The sequence below is a fragment of the Cervus canadensis genome, chromosome 3, assembly GCF_019320065.1.
Source record: "Cervus canadensis isolate Bull #8, Minnesota chromosome 3, ASM1932006v1, whole genome shotgun sequence".
NCBI lineage: Eukaryota > Metazoa > Chordata > Mammalia > Artiodactyla > Cervidae > Cervus > Cervus canadensis.
Genome location: NC_057388.1, coordinates 37,801,896 through 37,818,298, shown reverse-complemented (window position 1 = coordinate 37,818,298; position 16,403 = coordinate 37,801,896). Strand labels below are relative to the sequence as shown.

The 16,403-nt window shown below is 34.0% G+C and overlaps 1 protein-coding gene across 2 annotated transcripts in view; it reads left to right on the top strand.

Moving 5' to 3' along the window:
• The window catches only part of LOC122438253 (platelet glycoprotein 4-like), a 39,610-nt gene extending 26,882 nt beyond the window's left edge, over window positions 1-12,728 (top strand). For both annotated transcript variants that reach the window (XM_043462929.1, XM_043462930.1), the window contains exons 8-14: window positions 2,668-2,737; window positions 5,435-5,622; window positions 6,617-6,735; window positions 7,961-8,034; window positions 8,634-8,688; window positions 9,518-9,682; window positions 12,110-12,728. In XM_043462929.1, the coding sequence (XP_043318864.1) occupies window positions 2,668-2,737; window positions 5,435-5,622; window positions 6,617-6,735; window positions 7,961-8,034; window positions 8,634-8,688; window positions 9,518-9,682 (671 nt within the window). In that variant the 3' untranslated portion in view covers window positions 12,110-12,728. The remainder of the gene's footprint in view (window positions 1-2,667; window positions 2,738-5,434; window positions 5,623-6,616; window positions 6,736-7,960; window positions 8,035-8,633; window positions 8,689-9,517; window positions 9,683-12,109) is intronic.
• The last annotated feature ends 3,675 nt before the right edge of the window (window positions 12,729-16,403 follow it).

Below are 16,403 nucleotides of genomic sequence, written 5' to 3'. Positions count from 1 at the left end.
CATGTCTGACTCTTTGTGACCCCATGGACTATACAGTCCATGGAATTCTCCAGGCCAGAATACTGGAATGGGTAGCTGTTCCCTTCTCCAGGGGATCTTCCCAACCCAGGGATTGACCCAGGTCTCCCGTATTGCAGGCACATTATTTGCCGGCTGAGTCACAAGGGAAGCCCAAGAATACTGCAGTGGGTAGCCTATCCCTTCTCTGGGGGATCTTCCCAACCCAAGAATCAAATGGGGGTCTCCGGCATTGCAGGCGGATTCTTTACCAACTGAGCTATTAGGGAAGCCCCGAAGAACAATATAATGTTTATAAAGTCAGTTAGGCAATACTTTATAGCAAAGTAATATAATGAAGATGAAAAATGTTAAATACAAAATTAGATAAAAGGTAGGGAATAAAAAGCAAACATGGGAAATGTTTACTTTTCCAAATGTGCTGATGAGTTTTGCATGTTTACTTAATTTTCTACTTTCCTTAATTTTTAACACTCATAGAAAAAAGCAGCAAAACCATTATTAACTTTGCTTTGTAGTGCACTTTGAGTCATGAAGTATATGAAGAAATTCCTTTTAAGCAGTTCTTTCTGCCAATAAATTGTCAAGTGTACCAATACCACTAACTCTAGTAATTTCATAAGCATAAACTTCATACTGTACCCTCAGATACAGACAGAAATATACTGTTGTTTAGTCATTAAGTTCTATCTGACTCTCTTGAGACCTCATGGACGGTAGCCCACCAGGTTCCTCTGTCTATGGGATTTCCCAGGCTAGAATACTGGAGTGGGTTGCCATTTCCTTCTCCAGGGGATCTTCCTGACCCAGGGATCAAACCTGTATCTCCTGAATTGCAGGCAGATTCTTTACCACTGAGCCACCTGGGAAGTTGAAATATACTGTGCTTCTCCTAAATAGTAAAGGGGTCTTCATGGATTTAAGAAAAAATATTAAACATTTTTTGTCCAAAACTAAGAAACAAAGACATTTTTTTTAAAAAAGGAGGTAGAGAACTTATTAATGACAATAACATAAATACATGAGCACCAGGCACAAAGTTAAAAGTAAGAAGAAAACAGCAGTAAAATAAACTAGGAGCAAAGGTTGATTGTACAGGCCAGGGTCTCTGATGAAACCCTGTGAAAGAGATTCTTGGTTACGGCACTAGGAAAAGAGACTAATGAAATGAAAAGGCTCTAAGGAGTTTTAATCATGATTTTGAAGCACTTCCTCTACCTTCTTCAACAAATTTAAAGAGACATAAACTGATTATATTGATTTACATTTGATTTACATGTATTAAAGAAAGAGAGCCTGGCTAACATCAGTCTTCTTATGATCATGACCCACTGTAATTGCTGGTCTCTATGACATAATCTTCAATGATATTTCTTATGATTTTTTTAAAGATTTTCAATGCATTCTTTTCTTTTATGACTAAGGTATTGGGAAGGCAGTCACAGACAATGCCCATTCAGGAACAATCTTGGGAATTTAAGCTAATTTTCAATATTCCATTCTCTCAATATCATGATCTAATTCACTGCGATCATCTGTTGTATTTCACTTATCATAAGAGTGTAAGGGTAATGAAATAAGATCACAAGGTTAGCACGGTTGCCAAAAAACAGCATGTATTCATAACTGAAGGATTGGTTTTGCTGTTTTGAACAAACACATTCAGTGGTGGCTCATTTTGCTGATATGTATTTGTGGAATAAATGGAGGAATTATCTAGCTATTTCTTCTTATATCCACTGTATGCCATGGATTATAACTATAGTGTTCACTTTCTAAGTTGTGTACAACTCTTTGCAATCATATGAACCTAGGAGCCTGCCAGGCTCCTCTGTCCATGGGATTTCCCAGGAGTGGGTTACCATTTCCTTCTCCACAGGGTCTTCCTGACCTAGGGATCGGATCCACACATCTTGGTTGGCAGACAGATTCTTTACCCCTGAGCCACCTGGGAAGTCCTCATAACCAGAGCAGAGATACAATAAACTCAGCAAATGTCCTTTTTAGTTTCATGTGTGCTTTCCCCTACCACATTCAGGAAATTCTATTTAGTGAGAGAATTCAATACATGACTTAAAAATATTAATCTGCTGTTAGGGCAGATGAATGAATCACTATATAAAATAAGAACAACATTTACCAAACAGGAGTTCCAAATGAACCTCGAGGTAAGAAAAGTGCTACTCTACATATATGGTGGGGATTTCAAAAAATAAACACAATCACAGTTTTAACAACATGTGGTTTTGCCATTGTACACATTTTAAACTTTAAGGAGTAGGAAAAGTTAATATGAATGGATACCAGTGAATGTGTATAGTAGATAGACTTGCTGAATATGGTAGCTACTAGCCATATTCACACCTAAGCAGCCAGTACAAATGGAGATAGGCTGTAAGTAAATATTAGATCTGGAGTTTCATTAATTATTATGTTGATTACAAGTTAAAATTATATTTTGGATATGGTGGGTGAGATAAAATATACCTGATACTTGTTTTATTTTTAAAATGTGACTACTGGAGAATATCAATGTTATAGTACAGTTTGCATTATATTTCTCTTAACCAAGCTGAAATCAAGATTTCTAGATTTTTCTAGGACACATACTCCACCTAATCCCTTGCAATTGGCTTGATTTCTAAATAGATGGAGCCTCATTTCCACCTTTCATTGAGAAGAATCGGGTACTACAATTCTTTTCCTCTGACATTTGCAGGTAAGACAAAGTCACTGATATAGTTCTGTAGAATTCTTTCACCAAGTTACAAAACACAGACCCAGAAGTTCATACTTAACAATCATAGTATTGGAGAAAAATAAAATGTATTCTCTAGGAAGTTTTTCTTGATGTATTAAAAAATAAATATAGAATTCATAATATGTTATTAAGCTTTTTAAAAAAATTGAAAGTTGTAGAAGAATATTTTGCATAATGCAAATCATTTTCTACTTTTTCATTTCTAAGCAAGACATTCTCTTTCTTTTGCTAAACTAGTAAAATGGTAGGGCATGGCCCCATCAGAGCAGCCTCATTCTCAGTGTGTTCACAGCACCCTTATAAACATCAAGAAACAGACTGTTCTTACAGAAAATCAATAAGGCAACAGAGATACTAAATGATATAACAGTGCAATTAGACTTAATTGGTATTTTTAGAACATTACATCCTAAGATAACCAGGCTACTGTGTATTCCTTTCAAGTGCACATGGAACATTCTAAAGGGTAGACCACATACTAAGACATATAATAAGCCCAAACAAATGTAACAATTTCTAAGATGCTTAGAAATTACTTTAAGCATCTTTTATGACCACAATGGCATAAAACTAGAAATCAACCACAAAAAGAGAGATGAGAAAAGATGATTACATGGAGACTAAACAACATGCTACTAAAAAATGGAAAAAAAAAAAGATCTATGATGAAATCAAAGAGGAAATTAAAAATACCTTGAGACTAATGACAATGAAAATATAACCAAACAAAATCTATGAGATGCAGCAACTGCAGTCATAAGAGGGATGTTTATAGCAATACAGATCTTCCTCAAAAATAAGAAAAATCTGAAACAAACTAACTTATCTAGAACACACACACAATATACACAAAAATAAATGCAAAATGGCCTAAAACCCTAAATATAAGAAACAACACCGTAAAACTGCTAGAAAAGGACCTAGGCAAAATATTCTCAGACATAAATAGTAGCAATGTTTTCTTAGGTTAGTGTCCCAGGGCAATAGAAGTAAAAGCAAAAATAAACAGATAGGACCTAATAAAACTCACAAGCTTTTGCATAGTAAAGGAAACCATAAACAAAATTTAAAAAGGACTTGCAGACTGGGAAAAATTATTCACAAACAATCAAACTCAAAAGGGCTTAGTCTAGAAGAGATACAAACAGCTGACACAGCTCAATATCAAAACAACAACAACCCAATCAAAAAATGGGCCAAAGACCTAAATAGACATTTCTCCAAAGAAGACATACAGATGACTAACAGGCATGTGAAAAAAATGTTCTACATTGCTAATTATTGGAGAAATGCAAATCAAAACTGCAGTGAGGTATCACTTCACACCAGTCAGAATGACCATCATCAAAGCATCTACAAATAATAAATTCTGGAGAGGATGTGGAGGAAAAGGAACCCTTCTATACTGTTGATGAGAATGTATACTGGTGCAGCAATTACGGAAAACAGAATGGAGGTTCCTTAAAAAAAAAAAAGAGTTGCCAGCAATCTTACTCCTGAACATATACCCAAAAAAGACAAAAACTCTAGGTATATGCACCCCAATTTCTTAGCAGCACTATTTATAACAGGCGAGATATGCAAGCAACCTAAATGCCCATTAACAGATGAATGGATAAAGAAGACCTGGTGTATATATACAATGGACCATTACTCAAGTCATAAAAAGAATGAAACAATGCCATTTACAACAACATGGATGAATCTACAGATTACCATATTAAGTGAAGTAAGTCAGAGAAAGACAAATATGATATCACTTATATGTGGAATCTTAAAAAATGGTACAAATAAACTCATTTACAAAACGGAAATAGTTTCACAAACATTTAAAATCAACTGACAGTTGCCAAAGGTGAAAGTGGAAGAGGGATAAACTAGGAGTCTGGAATTAACATAGACATACTATTCTATATAAAATAAACAACAAGGTCCTAGTGTAAACCACAGGCAACTATACTCAATATCTTGTAATAACCTATAATGGAAAAGAATCTGAAAAAGAATGTGAAACTCTTTTGCAACCTCATGGATTGTAGCCCTCTGTCCAGGGAATTCTTCAGGCAAGAAAACTGGAGTAGATCACCATTTCCTCCTCCAGGGGATCTTCCAAACCCAGGGATCAAACCCAGGTCTCCTGCACTGCAGGCAGATTTTTTACCATCTAAGCCACAAGGGAAGCCCAGTCACATAAATATTAGAAACTAGCTCTGAAAATACCTTCAATATAACTACTCCATAGTAATTCTGAAACAAAAATTATTCTCAGAAGAGTTTGAAAACAAAGGTAAAAATAGTTCATACTCAGGTATTGAGCCCTGGTGTGTCTTAAAATGGGCTTCCTTGGTGGCTCAGACAGTGAAGAATCTGCCTGCAATGCAGGAGACTTGGGTTTGATCCCTGGGTTGGCAAGATGCCCTGGAGAAAGGAATGGCTACCCACTACAGTATTCTTGCCTGAAAGAATTCCATGGACAGAGGATCACAAAAACTTTATTTCTAGGGAATTAAGCAAGAATTCTAACAAGATTATATCCAGTTTTTCTAATTCAAAGCAATAATATAAATTTTAAAATAAGGGGAAAAAAAAAAAAAAAAGAATCTCCAGAATGAAGTTGAGGTTCCCTAAATGAAGCTCTTTCTTATCTGTGTTTAGGTCATTTTATGCTGTGTTTGGAGCCGAAATTAATCTAAAAGGAATCCCTGTGTATAGATTTGTTCTTCCACCCAGGGTTTTTGCATCTCCACTTCAAAATCCAGACAACCATTGTTTCTGCACAGAAAAAATTATCTCCAAGGATTGCACCTTATATGGTGTGCTAGATATTAGCAAATGCAAAGAAGGTATGCAAAAGTTCTCATGTCACAATTCACGGCCTAATCTGCAATATTCTTTAAAATGTAAACTCCACTCAGGATTCCTTTTTTACCAGAAATCTAAAGTGAGAAAGTAGTAAGGGCAGAAAGTAAGTGTAATAGTAGGATTTTTTTTTTTTTTTTTCGTTGTCCCACTTTCAAGGCCCCAGTTGTTTCCATGTTGCAAAACTTCATTTAGATAAAACCACACTGATACTTCCCTGAACTACTTTGGAAATGTTTCTTTAGGTCCTATGCTCATTTTTTAATTAAGTTATTTTTTCAGTTGTGTGAATTCCTTGTATATTTTGGATGTTAATCATGTGTTTTGCAAATATTTTCTCCCATTCCATAGGCAGCCTTTCATTTTTGATGGTTTCCTTTTCTGTGCAGAATCTCTGCTCCTTTCAGATATAGAGCAAAATGAAAATAATTCCCAGAATACTCTGAGCATCCTAATTTATCTGACATTTTTCTAACTTTTTTTACCCTAGGAAATGGTAAATAAAAGTAAGCATATTTCAAGATGTCTCTGAAACAAAAGTTGATTCAATCAATAAATTGGGAGTCTCTCTCATTTTGCTCACCTTCTTCATGTCGGAGTAGGTGAGACTAAAGAAAGAAAAGCCGAGTAGGTGATAATAAAGAAAGCCTCTTAAATAAATTCTCAAAGACATATTACTGTCTGAAACATGAAGGTATATGGTTGTATTAATAACTTTGTGTTCAGTAGCTAAGCTTTATATATTGAAAATAAACACTTAAGGGATGAACAACAGAAGTTTATGTTTTATTTTTGATCAAAAGTGATCAGATGTGATACTTTTCCCTCACCCTTATCCCTCAATTTCTATTCAAAGCAACTCTATGTTTCTTTTTCTTTTTAAGTTAAAAAGCTTTATTTTCAAGGAAATCTTTTCTGAGTGCTATGTGAAATGAGGAAAACAATTTATCCCAAATGTTTCTTGAACACTGTTTTCAGGAAAACCTGTGTACATTTCACGTCCTCATTTTCTACATGCAAGTCCTGAAATTGCAGAACCTATTGAAGGCTTAAGTCCAAATGAAGAGGAACATAGCACATACTTAGATGTTGAACCTGTAAGCAAATATATATTATTGATCTGATTGGTTTAGTACGTTTTACTGAAAGAAAAATTAAATTCTCTTCTTTCTGTTAATCACATTTATTGATCATATTTATTACATCACAATCTAGATAAATTGATTTTTTAGTGAATTATAGTTGATTTACTATGCCATATAATTGCAGGTGTATAGCAAAGTGGTTTAGTCATATTTATATATATATGTGCATATACTTATATATATATTACATATATAGAGATATATATTTCAGATTCTTTTCCCTTATTAAAAAATTCCTAGTGTAATTCCCTGTGGTATATAGTAGGCTCTTATTGATTATCTATTCTACATAGAGTGACGTGTGTATATTTACTTACTTTTGCTTCAAGGAAAATAATGTTGGTTGTCTTCCTATTGCTGCTTATGAAATGCCAAAGTAATTCTATTTTAGTTTTGCAACATATAAAGTTTTATAAGCATTTTTAATTGTTCATAATGCATGAATAGAAATGATGGATATGATTCTAATTGATATAAAACAATTTAGTATAAATTACAATTTTATGCTCATTTTATACTTAACTGTGAATATTACTTATATGAAGGGACACTGTAGATTACAAGGAACTAAAAGATTTTTTGGGTATATGTGCATTTAAAGCAAGATATGTTATACTTAGCATAAAGAAAAATCTATTAAGTTTCCTATACTGTAACAGTTTCAACTTTTAATTTATTTCAAATACTCTTCCTTTTCAAAAGTTAAATGGTATGCCAGAATTTTAATAGCCACATTTCATTTTAAATAATACTAGAAGTAATGCTGTAATTATACTGATGATACATGGGTTCTGACTGAATATATTTTAGACCATATATAGTTCAGGATTTAAACTGACTATATGAGTTCTAGATTTCACTACTATTGTTGATTTCCCAAAACCAATTCAGATAAATATCACAAATCTAACTAAAACCTTGATAGCAGTCTGGGCAAAGAAATTGTGTGTGTGTGTGCGCGCGCATATATACACATGTGTGTATATACTCATGCATATGTACATAAAATGTAATTATGATGTTTTATGTACATAATATTTAATATGTTCCATTAATTAATTAATTTCATAAGTTTTAAGTACTACAGTTTCACCTTAGTTTCTGTAACAAAGTTTTGCATATTATAAATGAATTATTTAAAAGAAGTTGGTGATGATTTTAGTTTCTCATTTTTTAGATAACTGGATTCACTTTACAATTTGCACAACGGCTGCAGATCAATATACTAGTTAAGCCAGCAAAAAATATTGTGTGAGTCTCTTAAACAGGTTCATTCAATTTTTAGAATTTTCTTGTCAGAAAGTGAGTACATGTATGAAATTAAATGGAAATAGTATAAAATTAAAACTTCTCTTTGGCTTAATATCATGAAATCATTACTAAATGCTTATGATTTTTATCTGTAATTTAGAATTATATCTAGTACATATTGAAATGGCATTTATACATATTCTGGAGTTAGTATTTTGTGACACTGTTCATCTTGCTAGCTGTCCAAATATTTCCATAACAATTGTTTTTACAATTCAAGTTTACTGGGTATAAATTGTCAAAAGGGAAAATATACACTTACTAAAAGTTAATCTAGTTAGAAACCTGTATTAGAAAGATTTATAAGAATGAAAGATATCTGAGAAACAGACATATTAAAATTTAAATGATTCATTACAGGGAACAAAAAGTCAAGAAACTTAGTAATTTGTAATTTTTTAGAATGTAATTTTTTAGAATTTTTAAAATGTTCAGAAATTTCTGAACACTTATTTACACTAGCAGTTACTAACATTTGTATTAAATATTTTTATTATATTAGTATATATTTTCATAATTATTTTCAATGTTTATTACAGAGCATTAAAGGGTCTGAAGCACAACTATTTGGTGCCTATACTTTGGCTTAATGAGGTTAGTATTTTTATCTATTAGTCACCAAAAATGATAAACTTCCTACATAGAAAAAGCTTTCAATGTTTGAAAACAGAATATACATGTATAGAATTTAAAGTTGTATATGCTTCCATTACTTATATGAGAGAGTTTATATATTATTAAATATATAAATATTTTCAGGAACCAGGCTACACAGAAATATCAAGGTTTACATTAGTTTCCAGTGCTTTTATTTCTGGAAAATGAAGTACTTCCTAGAATTTTATATTATTTTCATAATATGACTAGAAAACATTTTTCTTGTCATACTGCTTGTGCTAGGAAAGAGGCATGGATATATGCAACTCCAAGAACTCACTGTGAATATTGCAGTGATAATAAAAGCAAGTCAAGCTTACAATGACCAAGTAAGAGTAGGTGTCAGCAGTCTATCCAAGTACCTGACAAGATATTTTTAGTACAAATCATGGAGTCCATTAACCACAGAATTAGGAAAAGCACTGCAGAAATCTTTAGAGGAAAGAAACTGTTGACCTTTGCCATTTCCCTCTGTCACTAGCAAACATCCTTTGGAAAACAAAGATATTTCCATGAGACTGTTGTATAGATCAATAAAGTCAGTGCATATAACATGTTCAAGGGAGGAAAATTGTATTTCTCTTTCTAAATATTCAATCTTGACACTTATTGCCATCTTTGATACGCAAAAGGACTTTCATTGGCTTGTCTTATAGATAACTAACACAGTGTTTTGAAAAAGGACTGATATAAAAGTGGAGAGTTTTGAGTAACTTGTTAATAAGCTAATGAAATGAAATAATGCTAATAGTTATCTTGATTGCAGACTGCCACTATTGGTGATGAGAAGGCAGAAAAGTTCAGAAATCAAGTAACTGGAAAAATAAACCTCCTTGGCCTGGTAGAAATGATCTTAATGAGTGTTGGTGCAGTGATGTTTATTGCTTTTACAATATCATACTGTGCATGTAGATTGAAGAATGCAAAATAAGTAAGTAAAATATATAACAATATATATATGGCTTTAGTAACATTCATTTATATATTACTCGCTATTTCATCAAAAAGGGGTTACAAGTTAGGCTGTAAATATTACTGCACATGTCTGGCCAACTATCATTTCTGATAGATTCTTGAAGTTTTGATGCTTAATGAAAATTAAAACATCAATGAATCTGGGAGGAATGGGCTAAAATAGGAAATTGTCACATAATGTGCGACAAAGAATATTGCACAAAAGCTATATATGGACTTTTTCTTATTTCTAGCTAGTTGATTATATTAAAATTACAGCTAATTAACAGATAACTAAGGAAATGTATGTAAAATTGAAAATGATAGATATTTGGGGAGACTGGAATTTACAAGGGAAAAGAAAATAAAAAGGAAAAGTAAATAAGCTAAAAATGAGAAATGAAAACTCAATAAATGGTAGAGATAAAATAAGATAAAATATGCCACTTTAAAATGAAAATAGCATATTAATATAAACAGGATTGTTGCATATATACATGCTATCCAAAATCACAGTGTGCACCACAAATGTGTAATGTGGAAGCCCTAATGAATGATTACAATACATGAGCTTAAATTGAACATAACAGTACAAGAAAACAGAAGACAAACAATGTTTGACACAGTACAATTAAGTTACTCAGAGTTTACAGGAAAAATCAGATAAATACAGACAGATTTGAGTTTTGGCAAAAACTATAGAGGTGTTTTAAGCCTCTGTGTTTAAGGTACTACTGCACATGCTCTCTTGTACATAGAGGAATGAATGCCTGAATGTATCTTCCCTAAGCCTTTCTTTAATAATCATACATGGCACAGGTATGACCCATAGTTTCTATCTGCCATCTTTCCAGGAACATCAAAAAATATATACAATCAAAGTTAAAGCAATATACTTGCTATAAAAAAATCTATAACTTAAAACAAGTCTTCTTGCTATATGCTTCCAATCCAACTGTGGATTTTAAGCTGTCTTATGTAGAAATTCTGGAGCTGCTACTGATAATTACTGAGCTTTTAGTACGTGCCAAAGTCAGGGTAACTATTTTACACAAATTATCACAGCTATTCCCTAATAATATTTTATGAGTTTCCAATAAGCAAGGATTCATCAGCATCCACTGTAAATTATGGAGTCATTTCAGAAAGTCATAAATTTAAACAGAGCAAAATTGTCCATTTTCAAAGTGTGATATCAGTCAAAGTGAATGTAAAAAAAAAAATGAAGTGGAAAATTTGGACCAATATTTTTTTGGGGGATTGAGATTTTGAGTTTGAACCTAAGAAGGCACCTCAATCTTTCTTTCTGATTTCTGTCACTACTTACTAAAAAGAAGATGGAACAATTCTGCCTACAATCCATTTGATAAGAATGTATTCAAAATGCTAAACTAATACACTCACATCATAACACATAAAGGATATATTGCATCACCTTTAAGACCTGTCACCAGTCTAATAACAAATGAGTTATGATTAAACAAAGTAATCCAGACAATTTATATAATAAACAAAAACATCATCCACTGAAAAATCAAAACATAATAAAAGTTTGTTCAAGTGGAAAAACATGCTTTTCCAAATGTAGTGCAATAGTGGTAATTTTTTTTCTATATTGTTCTCTATTGAAATTACATGAACAATTACATCATTGCTTAATGAGCCCTGAACATCAGTTATCATGGTCTGTACCTGGCTATATGAAGGTGAAAGGCTGAAAACTTCCCAGAGTTCCTTTCTCAACATGTATTAATATACTGGTTCCCCTTAACATCTGATTGTTATAAGGAAAAATTACTGCTCTTTACACAATGACATATTTTTTTCTTTACAGATAGAGAAGAAAATTTTTCTATGTAGATTAATTTATTTACTAGATTTAGAAGAATCACAGATAACAGATTTTCTTAAACAAGCCTCGGTTTTGAATATCACAATAATTATGCCTTTTGGAAGATTTATAGATAATTGAAAAATAAGGAGATGGATGTACTAGAAGGAATAGAGCAAAGATGGCAGAGTGAAGGTGTGGTTTTACTCAATGGATCACAAACAGAGTAGGCCAACAGTCTATTCTAAAGTAGCAGTACATACACATTAAACGGAGGATGCTCTGAAGGGGCAGCAAGGAGTGGAAACGCTCATTCAGAGTGGATTTAATGAGTGACCCTCCTTATCTGATTGTGTGCAGCTCTTAAGAGCTGGAAAGGAAGCTTCCATGTTCCCTGGAATGGGAAAATAATTGTTTTATCCATGAAGTGCATCACAGAATTTTTCTCTCCAGCTTGAGAAATTGGGCTAATTACTAGAAAAAATGACACCTTCAGTATACAGAATTTAAACATTACCTGTTTCATTTTTCCATGGCTTTCTGGTAAGTACTCACCTTTCTTTTCCTTTCCAGGAAGCAAATGAGTCTTTATGCACCAGTTACATCAGGACCATTATTAATATCGACCTACAAAATGAAGATATAATATGGCTTATTTTTGGAAAATACCTTATAGTTGAAGAAATGGTATCACTCTTTTTTTTTTGGCACTGAGTACTAGCACATTTCAAAGGATTATTAAAATGCCATTAAAATCCATACTTTGAACAACAATAAAAGCACCTTTTAAAATTCAACATGTTCACAATGGAATGGATTTCAGTTTCTGCAGATGTGGCTTGGGTACGATCCAGTATTTTGATTTCTCCATGGGATCTTTCCAACCCAGGGATCAAACCCAGGTCTCCTGCATTGCAGGTGGATTCTTTACCAGCTGAGCCACCAGGAAAAACCAGCTCTTCTGGAAATCTGAGCTAATTTTCATCTTTCTACTCAGTTGCATACAACTTATGCTTGGAAACTTCAGAATGCTGTGCTGGTACTAAGAGGTGTAAATGATAACGCAGATATTATTGTGTGGGAGATCATCAAGTATATAAAGTGCATCCATAGTTATTTGTTGTAATATTTCTTGCTTTCAAGTCACCTCAGAAAGACTGGTCTCAAACATTAAAACATGCTGTTCTCAAAACCCTGTGCTTTGTCCAATTCTTGCTGTGTCACAAAACATTTACTCTAGTTTTCTATCTGATTATTCTACCTGAATTTTTATTTCTTTATGAATCTCTATTTCCTTCTGAAACATTATTTCTAAATTCAACCTTAACAAGATTTTTTCTTAGCTAATTTTTGAGCCAGTTGGGGGAAAAGGAAATAAAAAGATACTTGGCCATGCTTTAGAGTTGCAGGACTTAAAATGTGATTATGAAGGATCTTTCCTTTTCATTAGATGACATGTTGGTAGGAAACCCTGCTTTCCTCAGGAGGGGCTCACTACTGGTTGACACCACAAGTCCTCCTAAAAAGGCTCCCCATAGAAAGGAAGATAGACCACATTCTTCTCTGGGTTTCACACACAGGTTTATAGCATAAACTGTTGGTAACTAGTCTGCTCGGATAATAAGATCCAGAATAATTTAGTTTCCTCATGTTAGCTGCCAGGCTAAACCCTGAAAACCTCACACTGAGATACCACCAATTCAGAATGATATTTTGAAAATCTGAAGATACTCAAAACATATTGATGAAATGTCCTTGCATTTAATTGGGAGGGAAAAAGTAACCTCCCAATGTATGGAAATGTACGATCTGAGACATTCTCTTCAGATACTTAAAAGTCTCCTCTAATAAAAATAAATGGGAAAAAAAAGTCTACTCTCTTTGCATTAGGATACCTATGGACATCCTAGTCTAAGAGAAATACAAAGGAAACTTTACTTCTTAAACTAAGTAGGACTGGGTGCTGTAAAGTAGAAACTCCTCAAAAGAAGTGGATGAAAATTACATATCTACCTCATGGCAGAACTGCATAACCAATCAACGATTCACTTTTAAATTTTCATACAGAAATGTATCCCATTGTACGTAGGTATAAGGAAAATGATTTTGACTTACGTGTCTATAGGTAAATACATGCATATTCTAAACTCTATCATTTCTCACCATGTTTTTTCTAAATTCTATATATTATTTATAAAAGGAACAACAACTCATACTCAAACATTAGTAAAATACATAAAAAATACCCAATAGAAAATATACTTCCTTTAATACGTGAGACATAGATATTTTACATGAAAAATGGATTTGGATGTGTGTATGTTTCTGTGTGAATGTGCGTGTGCTGAGTCGGGAGTGGCATTTTTGAAAACGTATTAAGCATGTGACTTGTTTGACCAAGGCAAAGTGTACCTGTACACACAGATGAATCTTCATTCTCTATTCCATAGAAAATCTGTATTATTTGGTAAAGTGGCACATTTTCATTCTAAAGTATGCTTAATCTCTATTAAACTACAGTTGTTCAAAACTGAAGTTTGAAAATGAATAGCATGTGCAAAGGAGTTAACCTAAGTTAGGAATCTATAGCATCTTAAAATGGGTATGTGCTGAAAGGAATGTGAAGAAAGAGAACAATCTATACAACTTTCAGTTTTCAGGAAAAGAATTATAATTTCAGGGAAAAAAAGGTGTAGTAATAAGGAAAACTGGTTATCCATGAAAATTTGTTCTTGTGAACATGCTGGATATTTGCATTTGGAATTTTACACATGCAATAATCTGTCAACCTTAACCCATTATCAACATCTGAACTACACACTGACCATATTTAGAGCTGGAGTTTGCTGCAGGTGTGTTTCAACTGTCAGTTCAGCATTTCCGGTTGATGTGCAATGTATTAGATACACTGTGGCTGCTTTCTCTTTGTCTGCCTCTTCAGGTCCATCTACAACTCTAACTAACCACTCCACTTCAATAATCACTGTCCATTACATATTTCTGCATATATAAATGGGATTACCTATGACTGCTTTTCTGAATTATTTGCAAGCTTAGCTAAAGAACTAATAAGGAGTTGGTGTTGAATACTGGTATCAACATATAGGCGTACTCTGCTTTTTCCTTTCCTGTTTCAAAGGCAGCTGCAGTTTCAAATATTTGTGAAAATAAAAAACTCCCTTTATTAGAAAATAACTTTCTTTCCACTCATAATTTTAACTGTGCTTTACCTCAATACTGTTTGATATGCTACTATAATTGTATATTTGCTGTTCCGTCTATATATCAGTTTTGACTTACTAACTCCTATTTTCTTTTCCCAACTGTTCTCAGATGCTAGTAAGCTTATGTGCACAAATTTCAGAAATGCTCCACTCTACACTCTCAAGTCGCTCAGTTGTGTCCGACTCTTTGCGACCCCATGGACTGCAACACAACACGCCTCCCTGTCTGTCACCAACTCCTGGAGCTTACCCAAACTCATGTCCATCGAGTCAGTGATGCCCTCCAACCATCTCATCCTCTGTCATCCCCTTCTCCTCCTGCCTTCAGTCTTCCCAGCATCAGGGTCTTTTCATATGAGTCAGCTCTTCGCATCAGGTGGTCAAAGTATTGGAGCTGCAGCTTCAGCATCAGTCCTTTCAATGAACCCCCAGGACTGATCTCCTTTAGGATGGACTGGTTGGATCTCCTTGCAGTCCAAGGGACTCTCAAGAGTCTTCTCCAACACCACAGTTCAAAAGCATCAATTCTTCGATGCTCAGCTTTCTTTAGAGTCCAACTCTCACAGCCATACATGACTACTGGAAAAACTGTAGCTTTGACTAGATGGACCTTTGTTGGCAAAGTAACGTCTCTGCTTTTTAATATGCTGGCTAAGGTGGTCATAACTTTCCTCCCAAGGAGTAAACATCTTTTAATTTCATGGCTGCAGTCACCATCTGCAGTGATTTTGGAGCCCCCAAAAATAAAGTCTGTCACTGTCTCCACTGTTTCCCCATCTACTTGCCATGGAGTGATGGAACCAGATGCCATGACCTTAGTTTTCTGAATGTTGAGCATTAAGCCAAATTTTTCACTCTCCTCTTTGAATTTCATTAAGAGGCTCTTTAGCTCTTCTTCACTTTCTGCCATAAGGGTGGTGTCATCTGCCTATCTGAGGTTATTGATATTTCTCCCGGCAATCTTGATTCCAGCTTGTGCTTCCTCGAGCTCAGCATTTTTCATGATGTACTCTGCATATAAGTTAAATAAGCAGGGTGACAAAATACAGTCTTGATGTACCCCTTTTCCTATTTGGAACCAGTCTGTTGTCCATGTTCAGCTCTGTTACTTCCTGACCTGCATAGAGATTTCTCAAGAGGCAGGTCATGTGGTCTGGTATTCCTATCTCTTGAAGAATTTTCCACAGTTTATTGTGATCCACATAGTCAATGGCTTTGGCACGGTTAATAAAACAGAAATAGATGTTTTTCTGCAACTCTCTTGCTTTTTTGATGATTCTGCAAATGTTGGCAATTTGATTGCTAGTTTCTCTTCCTTTTCTAAAACCAGCTTGAATATGGGGAAGTTCATGGTTAACGTATTGCTGAAGCCTGGCTTGGAGAATTTTGAGCATTACTTTACTAGCGTGTGAGATGAGTGCAATTGTGCAGTAGCTTGAGCAATCTTTGAGCATATTCAGATGGTAACAGGCATCTGTAAGTTCATTATGGTAGAGGACAGGGTGAGGTGGCAGTAACTTAAGATTTCTGAAACGTGTTATTTGCTTTGCTTTCAATATACATGACAAATATTCATATTTACTGTATGTAAAGTAGGAGATAGGTCACAGGTAGGGAAGAGATACTAAACTCTGGAGATACTC